This window comes from Indicator indicator, chromosome 1 (assembly GCF_027791375.1).
Source record: "Indicator indicator isolate 239-I01 chromosome 1, UM_Iind_1.1, whole genome shotgun sequence".
Taxonomy (NCBI): Eukaryota; Metazoa; Chordata; class Aves; order Piciformes; family Indicatoridae; genus Indicator; species Indicator indicator.
The window spans coordinates 121725461-121738415 of NC_072010.1; the positions used below are offsets into that span (position 1 = coordinate 121725461).

Consider the following 12955-nt stretch of genomic DNA (forward strand, 5'->3'; position numbering starts at 1 on the left):
TTATGACAATTGCAGAGTTCAATCACCTGAATTTGTACTTCTACAGTCCTCCCCCCCACCCTTGAAGCTTCTCTTTTGTAGTAGTTCCAAGAAGATAGTTTGTCACCTTTCTTACCTTTGCTTTTTAGAAAGTCTTTGCAGAACATAATTCATGTACTAAACATGTCAGTCACCTGCATTCTACCATGGACACTTGGGCCCCACTGGCACCAAAAGTGGTTGTAGAAGAGCAGGATGTATCCTGAATAATTTTTAATAAGAAATGATTCTGCAATTTATATTGGGCACAAACACAGGCAATGGCTACATTATTTCCATATACAATTTGGGAAGCTGGCCTGGTTAACACACTTCATGTTTAAAAGATGATTGTTTGCTCTCACTTTGCATTCTTCAAAGAATTCCACCGAAAAGAACTTTTTACTTTATAGTTTGTGGCCTTCTTTAGGACTTTTCCCCAGTGTCTATTTCTGTAACTTTCTTTTTGTAGATTTAGGGTGCTAGGTCTCCATATCAGAGGTACATCTCAAAGCAACAGATAAAGAAAGAAATTAAAAACTGTAGCAATGACTTTAAGTCCATATATGGATGCGTTAAGCTTGGCAAGCATATGTAGCTCATTTGTCCACTGGAGGAGAAGCAGAGCAGGAAAAGCCAGAGTATCTGACCACTACTCTGGTGTCTACAGCAGAATTAGATTTGTGGAGCCAGAAAGGAATTAAATATGTTAGACTTCTTCTGGTGTTTCCCTTGACTGAACTGTTATCATAAGCAAGGTCAAGATAGATTCTCACTGAGATGTCTTTTCATGGACAGCTTTGCCAAGTTCCTTGAATTCCTTTTTTTAATGTGCTTTGTCATTATTTTTAAGGACAAAGTTTTAATGATCATCTATTCTGCAATCACTTCCATGCTTAGAATGTCAGCATTTGAGGTGATTTCAACCAATTTGGTCTTGAATAAATACTTCTCTGTTTTCTTTTTTTAAATTAATTTTTTTCTTTCTTATTTTTTGTTCTTTCTTTCCCCCCTTTATTTTTCCCTTTTTTTTTTTGCCCCTCGTTTTTTCTTCCCCCACCCCATTTGTTCAAGGGGTCATAGAGTGATTAAATTATTTTGCCTACTGCCCTCATTTGCCACTAGCCAAGTCTTACAACTTTTATCATCTGCAGTATATGCATTTGCCATAGAGGGACAAATATTGCTTTCCATTCACTTGCCCGTTTCTTTGACCTGCTGCTTCGTCCCAAAGTTTAGTGATACAGAAAATGTGCCAGGCTAGGGAAAGCCCAGCAGGTGAGAGTGTGACTCATATGAGAGGAGAAAATTAAATATCAGATTCCATTGTGGAGAGAATGTTCTTAAAATGCAGATGTGCTGCACACATACTGGACTCAATTTATCTGTGTTTGACTAGATTGTTTTTTAAGCTTGATAGCTATGCTTCATAGTTTTTAGGCTGCTGTTTGCCTTAAAGGGATGTGTAATGTGTTTTTAAAAAATGCTTTAATAAATGAGTTTATCTTTGTTAGCTGGAATATTAAATTGAAAAAAAAATGTAATAAACTTGGTTAGTTTGGGAAGTCAATGGAAGCTTGGCCATTTGAATCTCTAATCCTAATTAATTAGATTGTGATTGGATTAATATTTGCAGTGCAGTAGTGTTTAAGAAGCGCTGGCCTCTTCAAAGAGAACTGCATGAATAGCTAACTCCCAAGTGCTTTGGGGGATTTATAAGCTTATTTCTAGAAATATATTACAGTTCCAAGAGTATTAAAATAATACTGAACATCAAAAAATAGAGGGTACTTTTTGTTGTTCTTATTGGGTTGAGTTTCTTTGGTAGGTTGGTTTCTTTGTTTCTTTTCTTTCCTTCATTTCTTTGTTTTCTTTCCTTCATTTCATTGTTTTCTTTCCTTCATTTCTTCGTCTTCTTTCATTCTTTTCTTTGTTTCCTTTCATTCTTTTCTTTATTTCCTTTCATTGTTTTTCTTTCCCTTCCCTCCCTCCTTCCCTCCCTCCTTCCCTCCCTCCTTCCCTCCCTCCTTCCCTCCCTCCCTCCCTCCCTCCTTCCCTCCCTCCTTCCCTCCTCCTTCCTCCCTCCCTCCCTCCTCCCTCCTTCCCTCCTTCCCTCCCTCCTTCCCTCCTCCTTCCTCCCTCCTTCCCTCCCTCCTCCCTCCTCCCTCCCTCCCTCCCTCCCTCCTTCCCTCCCTCCTTCCCTCCTCCTTCCCTCCTCCTTCCCTCCTCCTTCCCTCCCTTCCCTCCTCCTTCCCTCCCTCCTCCTCCCTCCTCCTTCCCTCCTTCCTCCCTCCTTCCCTCCCTCCTTCCCTCCTCCTTCCTCCCTCCCTCCTTCCCTCCCTCCTTCCCTCCCTCCTTCCCTCCCTCCTTCCCTCCCTCCTTCCCTCCGAATCCCTAATCAAAGCTGGTTTTGTCAATGGAATGTCTTGGCTGTAGTAAACCTTACATTGCAGTTCATTTTTTTGTTGTTAATTGGGTTGCTGCTTTAGAATAGAAGGTGTATGCTGCTGTAAATAACGGCAAATATAAGCCTGTTCTGAGTGTGAGAATAAAGATCCAAATTAAAACAAAGCCACATTGAACAGAAAATCAAACTGACCAGGGAAACCTACACACAGTCTGCAGTTTAGAAATGAAATGCAGCTGAGATCATTTGCTGTTTCTTAAAAACACACAGATTGAAATGGCTGCAAAACACCTCTTAGGAACAAAGCCCAGAAGAATGCAACAAAGGTATTTCTGCACAGATAGATGCAGCTAAATGAAGTGTTACAATATTGGGGTGCTTTGTGTGTGCAGGAAGGTCTGTCAGAATGGACAGAGAAAATAAGGAGAGCTGGGAGGGTGAGGTTACACCTCTGGTGATGATAGCTGAGAAATACAGCTGCTATCCTGTTTCACTGCCTTGCTGAAGAGAACCTAGCTCTGGGAATAGGTTGTGGGTGGCTGCTCTAATAGCCTGAGCCCTGTGAAACCCTGCAGGAAGTTTGACACTGTGTAAGATTGCATTATTGCCATTCTCTGATGGTCTCTCTGCAGTTAGAACATTCAGTAAAGATAAGTCCAGTTGCTATTCATAGTGGCCCGGGAGCCACTACCTGAAGAACCTCTGCTGTTGTGAGAGGCAGAAGTGGTCTTGGAAAAATACAGAAACTGTGCAAAATAGTCTAGAGTTTCTTTGACTAAATTTCTTAGGTCTTATAAGCTTTCAAGTAAACTTTGTGCAATCAAAATTAGGTTCTAAATATTTGGTAGAAGTGCTAGGTTGCAACTTTATATTGAGGCTTGGGACCCATTTTCCATTTAAAGCAGAAATTTGGCCTCTTTGAAAACAAAACAAAACAAAAAAGCCCTTTTAACAATTTTTGATCTGTTATGTATGTCATAACTCTTATTTTTTTCTCCCAGAATTTTCAATTTAATTGCTTGATTTATGCATTTAAATTAATTTGAAGCTGAGATATCTTAAAAATACATAACTTTTTTTTTTGGCACTGAATGATATAGTTAAAATTCAATGAAAACCTATCCTCAGGCTTTCTTTGAAGAAAATAGATCATAATCTTGACCAGTTTTTAATTCATGCAAAAGGAAATTTTAAATTAGTGTGTTGCCAGACTAAAGCTCAGGAAGATTCAATAAAAATGACACATTTCTTACTGAAACCAGTTTTGACTTTCTCATCATCAGAAATAAAAATTCAAAGAGATAAAACTCCTGTCCTGACTTGACTTGGTATGCTCAAGTTCATTTTGAGCCATTGCCTTCAATTATTAATAACTTGGTTTTAACAGTTTGAGGAATTTCATTTGCTTTTTGGACTGCATATGGAGCTTCATTTTTTTTTCTCCTTTAGAAGTTTCTTCATAGGTTTAGATCTGACTCCTCCAAATTTCCTGTTTCTGTGTAGGCTTCTTTCTCTTTGGCATTGCTCTTTTCCTTAAAGTCATGAATTTTAAGTTGTGGTTGACAAGTTTTCTTATGCTCTGCCTATGTTCAGTGGAGAGAGGGTTGGACTTGCTATGGTCAATTCTGAACACTTAAATAAGGCTTCACATTGAGAGTTTCTTTGAGCTCATCAGTTTTCATTGTCTATGGGGACAGGCCAGCATTTCTAAGGTTAACCCAACTTTCATGTTGGCAAGGAATTCATAGAATCATAAGAATTTCTCAGATACCTGTGCATCATGGAACAGTAATGCCTCTAAATGCTGTGAAAGTAAATTTGTGAGCACTAAATATAGCCCTCTGAAAACACTAAATGTGTGGTTCTGAGAGTAAAAGTACATAAAGTACTGAAACATGAATCTGCATAGTTCCAACAGTGTTGTAGATGGGTGCTGCTGGTATTTGAGCTTTAATGGAGTATGGGTTTGGGCTTTGTTATTATTTTGGTTCTATAACTGTAGCTATCCCTTCAAATTTCATGGAGCAGGAAGAATCATAGAATGCACTGGGTTGGAAGGGACCTCCAAGGTCATCTAGTCCAATGAAAGTAAAATCAGTTACCCAAATCTGAGATTGAACAGTTTTGGAACTGTATTTAATTCAAAGTCTGGGTGAATGTGAAGAGTCTTCTTGTATGGGCATGTAGCAGACCAAAAAGAAGTTATAGGAAGAGATCTGTAAAGACCTCTCTCCTCTCTATTTTTCTGAGCTTAACTCTGGTGGAGTTGTTGCTGTGAAACCACTGCTGTGTTCCTGTTGTTGGATACATAGCTCTTTTCTTACTACCCAGGCCACACAGAGTTTCATGTGATCCCCCAGAGATTGGTACTGGGTCCAGTTTTGTTCAGTATCTTTATCAACAACCTGGATGAGGGCATTGAGAGTACCCTCAGCAAGTTCTGATGGTACAAAACTGGGGGGGTTGGCTGACACCTGTCAGGCTGTGCAGCCATCCAATGTGACCTGGACAGGCTGAGAGCTGGGTGCAGGCAAACCTCATGAAGTTTAACAAGGACAAGTGCAAGGTCCTACATCTGGGAAGAAATAGCAACAGGCACCAGGACAGGTTAGGAGCTGCCCTGCTGGAAAGCAGCTCCACAGAGAAAGACCTTGGAGTGCTGGTGGACAGCAAGTTCTCCATAGAACAACAATGTGCTCTTGTGGCCAAGAGGGACAATGGGATCCTGGGATGTATCAAGAAAGGTGTGTCCAGCAGGGCTAGGGAAGTTCTTCTACCTCTCTCCTCTGCCCTGTGAGACCACACCTGGAATACTGTGTCCAGTTTTGGGCTCCCCAGTTCAAGAGAGACAGAGATCTGCTGGAGAGAGTCCAACAGAGAGCTACAAGGATGATTAGGGGACTTGAGCATCTCCCCTGTGAAGAGAGATTGAGAGCCCTGGGGCTGTTTAGTCTGGAGAAGAGAAGACTGAGAGGGGATCTGATCAATGTCTATCAATATCTGAGGGGTGGGTGTCAAGTGGAGGGGGCCAGGCTCCTTTCAGTGGTTCACAGTGATAACACAAGGAACAATGGGTTCAATGTTGAACACAGAAGATTTCACCTCAACATGAGGAGAAACTTCTTTACAGTGAGGGTGACAGAGCCCTGGAACAGGCTGCCCTGTTCCAGTTGTGGAGTCTTCTTCTATGGAGACTTTCAAAACCTACCTGGATGCATTCCTGTGTGGACTATCCTAGGTGATCCTGCTTTGGCAGGAGGGTTGGACTGGATGATCTCTTGAGGTCTCTTCCACCCTCTGATATACTGTGATACTGTGATTTACTCTGATTTTTTTTTTTTGTTGTTTGTTTTTATGTTACAAAAAGGATTATGAATTTGCTATTAAAGTTCTATGCAAAATGATTTTCTGTTTTAATTGAGATGCTTAGAAGCAACTTCTTTTGACATAAATACTGACTACAGATGGAATTATAACCTCTCAAATGCAGGATTGTTTTGGCTTTCCCTTGGCTAGATTCCTTGAAAGCTATATTATTCTGGTTCTCATCTTTGAGAGGGCTAAAATTTAGCCCAGTCTTGTCCCATTAAAGGAGACTTTTTTGCACAGCTGTTTGGACATTAATCAAAGATATTCAAGAATCCCTTTATGTTCATATACTTTTCTGTCTTACTGATTTGTGTCTGCAGCAGTCCTGAGAGCCCACCCTTGTTTCTGAGCCCATGCTGGAAATCCTGCTCTGGTCTGTGTTTTCACAGGAGATGGTGAGCTCTATACTTTTGGAGAACCTGAGAATGGGAAATTGGGATTATTGCCTGAACAACTGAAGAACAATAGGGTTCCACAACCTGTACTGGGAATTATGGAAAAGGTCAATAAGGTTGCTTGTGGTGGAGAACACACAGTGGTGCTGACAGGTAAGCAGTTTAACCGGATTTTCTTTTCAGCCCTGTAACTTAGTCAGTAAACTTCATTACTTTATTTACTTCCCACTGAAATGTTAGATGCTGTAGTAAGCCTAACTAGAAGACTGTTGTACATCAGTGAGGTAGAAATCCATGTAACAGTTAACCTAAAACCAGGCCTGTGCTGTGCTCCAGGTATCTCTGCTGCAGAATAAACTTACTCAGCTAATTGTAACAGAAGAGCTTACAAGCAGTTGCTGCTTGGTTCTGCTGGTCATACCACTTATGCGTCCTTGCCCCTATCCTTGCCTGCAACAGCAAGATTCCATGTGAATAACCATTTTATTTGACAGTATAAATGATAAATAGGATTGTTTTGCTTGTAAGAAAATCCTATAAGAGGGTCCAAAGACCAAAATGAAGTAACCTTCTGCAGATGACCTGCATAGCATGCTGTGTCTGGTTGGAGACCTGTTCAGTTCTGTACATCTCAAGATTCCCAGCATCTGAAGGGATTTAAGATTATTGATACTGTCTTCTTTTTCTTTTTGTCTTAACTCAAATAAAGAGTATTTTAAGAAATACTTTACAGAATTTTAGTGTCTTTCTTACTGGAGTTGTAACAAGCCATCCCCTACTAGTGCAACATGGATTTGTAGAGCCATAGAATACCAGGTTGGAAGGGACCTCAAGGATCACCTAGTCCAACCTTTCAGAGTAAGAATATAGTTTAAATGAGAGGGCCCAGCACCCTGGGCCTTGAAATTCTCTAATGTAGGGGAATCCACCACCTCCCTTGGACATTTCTTTCCTCTGAGGAACCTGAAAGTGGTATTGATGTAAGGGGGGAGGAAGCTTAGAGGAAAGTTTCCATCCTGTACTGAATTTAAGTGAGTATTTATGGGAAGTCTCTTTTCAAGTGGCTGGCTGTTAATAGTGGTGGTGAGACACAATCTGCTGGGTGTCTGAATGGATTAAATGTCTGTTGTTGTCATACAGAATTAGCCCGTGACTTTGAGCAGAATCTTCAGACATATAAAACGAGTACAGGTGTAGACATTCAACTTCCTGTGCAAGATATAAAAATCAGCAAATACAGCTGTAACATGTTAGTTGGCAGGGTTGTATGTGCATAGTACTTGGAAGAATATACAAGAAGGATGCAGACAGGCTGGAAGGAGTCCAGAGAAGGGCCACGAGAATGATCAGAGGACTGGCAGACCCGTCATAGGAGGGAAGGCTGAGAGAACTGGGTTTGTTGAGTCTTGAGAAGAGAAGGCTTAGAGGGCACCTAATAACCATGGACAAGTACATAAAGGGCAGCCATCATGAGGAGGGAGACTCCCTTTTTACAAAGAGTCCCATGGTAAAGACAAGGGGTAATGGGTACGAGTTGCTACTGGGAGATTCAGACTGTCCATTTGAACTCTTAGATATTGGAATAACCTCCCAAGGGAGGTGGTGGATTCCCCTGCATTAGTCAGTTTCAAGGCCCAGCTTGACAGGGTGCTGGGCCACCTCATTTAAACCATATTCTTACCCTGAAAGGTTGGACTAGATGATCCTTGAGGTCCCCTCCAACCTGGTGTTCTGTGAATCTATGAAGACAGTGTATGTTATTGTATGATGAAATAGTTGTGTAGATTAGCTTTTCCAAGAGGTATGTGCAAAACATAGCTAGGTATTTATTTTCACAAGTCCTATGGGGCTCTGAGCAACCTGATCTAGTGTGAGGTGTCCCTGCCCATGGCACGGGGGTTGGTACTAGATGATCCTTGAGGTCCCTTCCAACCCCGACAATTCTATGATTCTATGATTCTATTCTGAACTGTAGTAGTGTAGAAGCAGGAAGGGGAAATTTGGCTTTGCCCACAGATGAACTGGGGCTGTGTATTCTTGAGAAGAGAGGGCTGAGAGGGGGTCTTACCAATGTCTATAAATTTCTGAGGGGTGTCAAGAGGAAGGTGATGGTCTTTTTTTTGGTGGTGCCCAGTGATAGGACAAGCTATGGATACAAGCTAGAACATAGGAGGCTCCACCTCAACACGAGGAGACACTTTATGGTGAGGATGACAGAGCACTGGAACAGGCTGCACAGAGGTGTTATGGAGTCTCCTTCACTGGAAACTTTCCAAACCTGCCTGGATCTGTTCCTGTGCAGCCTGCTTTGGAAGGGGGGTTGGACTTGATGATCTCTGTAGGTCACTCCTAACCCCTAATATTCTGTAATTCTGTGATTTATAATGTATCAGCTGTGTGATATGCCTGTAATTAATCTACCAAAATGCAAAGGCTAGAGAAACAAGTAAGCTATCTAGGTATCAGTCCTTTCATATGTATTTTGAGAATGCTAAATAGTCATCTCTTGTCCCACCTGATGGTGTGCCTTCAAGGTTATGTAGCCAACATTTCTAAAATATAAACTGAAAACTCTAACTGAGGGAGGCTGTAAGTAAATATGATGTGATATTGCATTACAAGCCACTGGGGAGGGTGAAGGTGGAAGTGATGTGCTGCAAAAGATTGTGAGTAATGATGAGTCAAGCTGCAAGATTCTAGTAGGTTAAAACTCCTTTGGGAGACCTATGAAGAGGAAATAACCGTAGCAAATCCAGGATATAATGCAAGCATTTGTCTACATTTCAATGACTTTGTCTTTCTTCTTCCACCAACATACAGTTGGTACCCTGGCAGTATTCTATGTCATAACATAAATTTCTTTACATAAAATCAGATTATCATTATTAGGGGGGGGAAAAACGCCATAAATTTCAGGGCAGCAAATGTATAAATCATAGCATTATTTTATGGGATATAAAGTGAAGGTCTGCAGAAAGAATTTGATTATCATTATTGATTATATTTTTAACCATAAATCTGAAGCCAACCAACAGATATTTTGTTTTAATGGGATTTTGTGTGATAAAATTTCATTGTAACACATGACTGTTACAAAGATTTATTAGGAAGATGTAGACCTGGGTGACATCATCATTATAATGAAATCTGTACAAGAGCTAGAATAAAGAGGCAAAATATAAATGCCAAAAAGCAAATAAAGTGAAGAAGAAGACACCACAGTAAGTCATTGTCTTACTATGTAAGATTTACTTGCATTTGGAAATAGTTTTTCCAGCAGAATGCAAATAAATTGAGTGCTGGCTTAGCTGGCAGTTGATGATCAAAGTATTGAATGCCAAAAGGTCCAGTTGAGTCAAGAGAAGAGAAAAACAATATCCTCCAGCAAAATACATTTTCCTAAAGACTAATAATCCTTGTGATAAAAGATCACAAAGATATGTATTTTTAATGTGATTCAGCTACTGTTAAATAGGCTACAGCTGTGAACTTCTGCCTTGGACAAAAGAGTAGAGAATAATGGAAATATTGTCCTAAGCTAAGGGTGTTTTGTCAGGAGTGTGTTAACATACAGAAAATTTTCTGACTCAGGACAAAATCTGTGGGGGGAAAAATGGAGAAAAAATATTTAGATATTATAATTTTTTAGAAAGTGAGTGTGGCATACATGCTTTATAGACTTTGCACCTGAAACTTGACATCAGCACTGAAGTGCATCTTGACATTAAGTAACATGACCACAAATTGAGAATTCTAATGAAGGAATATATCTTTAAAGAGGAGCAGAAACATTTATATCCCTTTTAAGTTAATTTTCCTAAACTAAGAAAGTAGTAGAATTTGGAAGAAATTCTGAATGTCATGTACCATCACCTGTGAAAATGGGTGCTGCTTGCCTTGAGTAACACAAAATGTACTGATGTGGTTTTCACCTTATCAGGGTCTTTCCAGCTTTTTAGGATTTGCCACTTCAGTCTTAAAAATAAGAGAGTGTCTACCTATTGTATATTTCCATGTTTCATGTTTCTCAGCATAGGAACAGGATATAGGAGAAAATGTCATATGGAGAAACTGTTGAACATCTTGGCTCGTTTCTTGTCATCAGTTCTACTTAGGGTTTATTGAATTAGAAGAAAGTATAATCCAGTTATCTCACTGAGTATGAAGCAAGTTTCTTCCTGACTCTCATACATAATTAGGCTATTCCAAAGCACTTTGTGGTTCTCTTTTTTATGGCTGTCTTATCTGTTCTATTGGCAGTTTTGTATGGCCAGAACCGTTGTTACCCAGGTTATTAAATCAAACTGCTGTTTGCAATCTCTCCAGCAAGTAGAGCAAATGGTAAAAAGTATATATTAAAGAATTCATTTTTTTGGCTGTGAAACTCCAAAATGGAAAACTTAATATTTTTTTTTCCCCAGAGAACAAAAAATGAAACACTTGGGAAAAGCCTTTTTTAAGATAGGAGGTTATAGAAATGCTGAATGTTACAGAAATGTTGAATTGTAAACCATCATCTTTGCAGGTCTGATTGTTACTGCTGCCTGTAATATTTGCAGTGGTTATAGAGAATAAGCAGAATAAGAGTTAAAAATTCTGTCATGCAAAAACTTTCTCTTACTGTATCAGCACAAACCTGTTCATTTAATGACAGTCTCTCAGCCAGTTCAAGAAGATCATATCCTCATCCCAGATGCTGTCTCTCAGAAACTAAATAAAATGCATCCACTATCCTCAGTGCTTGCAAGTCCTTCCTCCAGAAACTGAAGGCTGTTGGTATCATCACCTCAAAAGAGATAAGAGAGCAGCAGTCTCAATTTGTGGAATTTCTCAATAAAGCTTGCTGAAAAGGTAGAATGATAATTTGTGAATCTAGGAGTTGGAGAAGAAAAAAATCTGTGATTGGGAGTGGCCTTACTATCTTGCATATTTTTTTCAGGATGATGGCAAGTCCTCTAGGAATAATCCTGCCTATAAAAGGATGTATTACCTCCTTTTTCCTCTGGAAGGAGGGAGAGCAAAGATAACTCCTCAAAGGAAAAAGTGAAGCAGTCCTTCAAGAACAGGTCGTTTGACATAACAATACAGCACATTAGTGTGTTAGTGTGTAAAACATTGGGGTTTTCATCTTCTGTCTCAAGGTACTTTAAAAAGAATAGAAATCCAAGTTCCCCTTTTGAAAGAGGATGAGAAAGATAAAAAAGCTCAACTTTTTCATGATAGAACTGACTGTTCAAAGCACATCATTCTTAAGCCTGTATACTATTTATACTGAATTCCCCAAATCCAATTACTAGCTCTGGCAAAACTCAATATGGTGTTGACAGCTGATTTTTTTTATTACAGCAGCATTTTTCAGATGTTTAGAAATAAACCTCTTGTAAGAGTGTAGCCTATTGACATAATAGTAGGAGAAATAATAATAATAACAATAATAATATTCAAGGAAATGAATCTATGTGGAGAGATACAAGCTTACCTGTCTCTTTCTGGTTTGCTTCTGTGGGTTTTTTACTTTCTCTATGGCCTTAAAAACATAGCAAGGAATGCACAAATCTTGAAAATGCTCTCATAGCTCACTCAGTTCTTTCAGCAAATAGCATGTATTAAAAAATCCCTGAATCACAGAATGTTAGGGCTTGGAAGGGACTTCCAGAGAGCATCGAGTCCAACACGCCTGCAGGACCACCTAGGGCAGGCCACACAGGAATGCATCCAGGTGGGTTTGGAAAGTCTCTAGAGAAGGAGACCCATAACCTCTCGGGGCAGCCTGCAGAAATGTCTCCTCACCTTGAGGTGTAACCTCCTATGTTCCAGCTTGTATCTGTTGTTCCTTGTCCTATCACTGGGCACCACCAAAAAGAGACCATCACCTTCATCTTGACACTCACCCCTCAGATATTGATAAGATCCCCTCTCAGCCTTCTCAAGACTAAACAGCCCCTGTTCTCTCCGTCTTTCTTCATAGGAGAGATGTTAAAGTCCCCCAGTCGTCCTCATAGCTCTCCACCTGCACTCTCTCCTCCAGATTCCTCTCTTGAACTGGGGAGCCCAAAACCACTACAGTATTCCAAGGTGTAGTTTCACCAGGGTATAGCAGAGCTGGAGGAATACCTCCCTAGGCTGGAAAGATGTATAGATTTTTGCCTAGCACTATTTTATTTATTATTACAATGATCATGGAGGTTAAAGAACTGTTATGTACCTCAGAAGATACCTGCAATGATGGAAGATAGCTACAGGTAAATATCCCTGTTCTTCCTAAAAAGAAAATGTAGGAAAGTAAGGAGCAGCAGTCCCAGCACTCAAGTGCTAGTGGTCACTTGGAACAGTGAAGCCATTGGCTTCTATCCAAGCTCTTCTGTGCAACCATTTCTCTTCCTCCTTCAAGGGCTTTTCTCTTGGGCTGCTCCCATGGAGGCCACATTTCCTTCCTTGAGGCACAGACAGGACTTGTGCCTTGTTTCTTCTGAGTGCTCTGGAAGCAGTGTTGCTTCCCTCATGCTCCCATAGCTGTGTATCTTTCCCCTCCTCTTGGCATCAGGCAAAACTCCCCAAAACCTGGCTTTCTGAGCAGACCTGGCTCATCACATAGCCAGGTGGACAGCAGAGACAGTGCAAGTATGGACTGAAGAGAGATAATGGGGGAATGAAATCTGCCCTTTTGGTAACATTTTTTTATTTGTCCATCCAGACATATCCTTACTGGGACAGAGAATATTAAGACAAAGGTGACAATGGGGCTGTATCCCCTTTTGGATTCATG

At 40.3% G+C, this 12955-nt stretch overlaps 1 protein-coding gene across 1 annotated transcript in view; it reads left to right on the plus strand.

Moving 5' to 3' along the window:
* Positions 1 to 12955, plus strand: part of RPGR (retinitis pigmentosa GTPase regulator) — a 47549-nt gene that overhangs the window by 18427 nt on the left and 16167 nt on the right. The window contains 1 exon segment of the mRNA XM_054385072.1: positions 6184 to 6342. Coding sequence (XP_054241047.1) covers positions 6184 to 6342 — 159 coding nt within the window.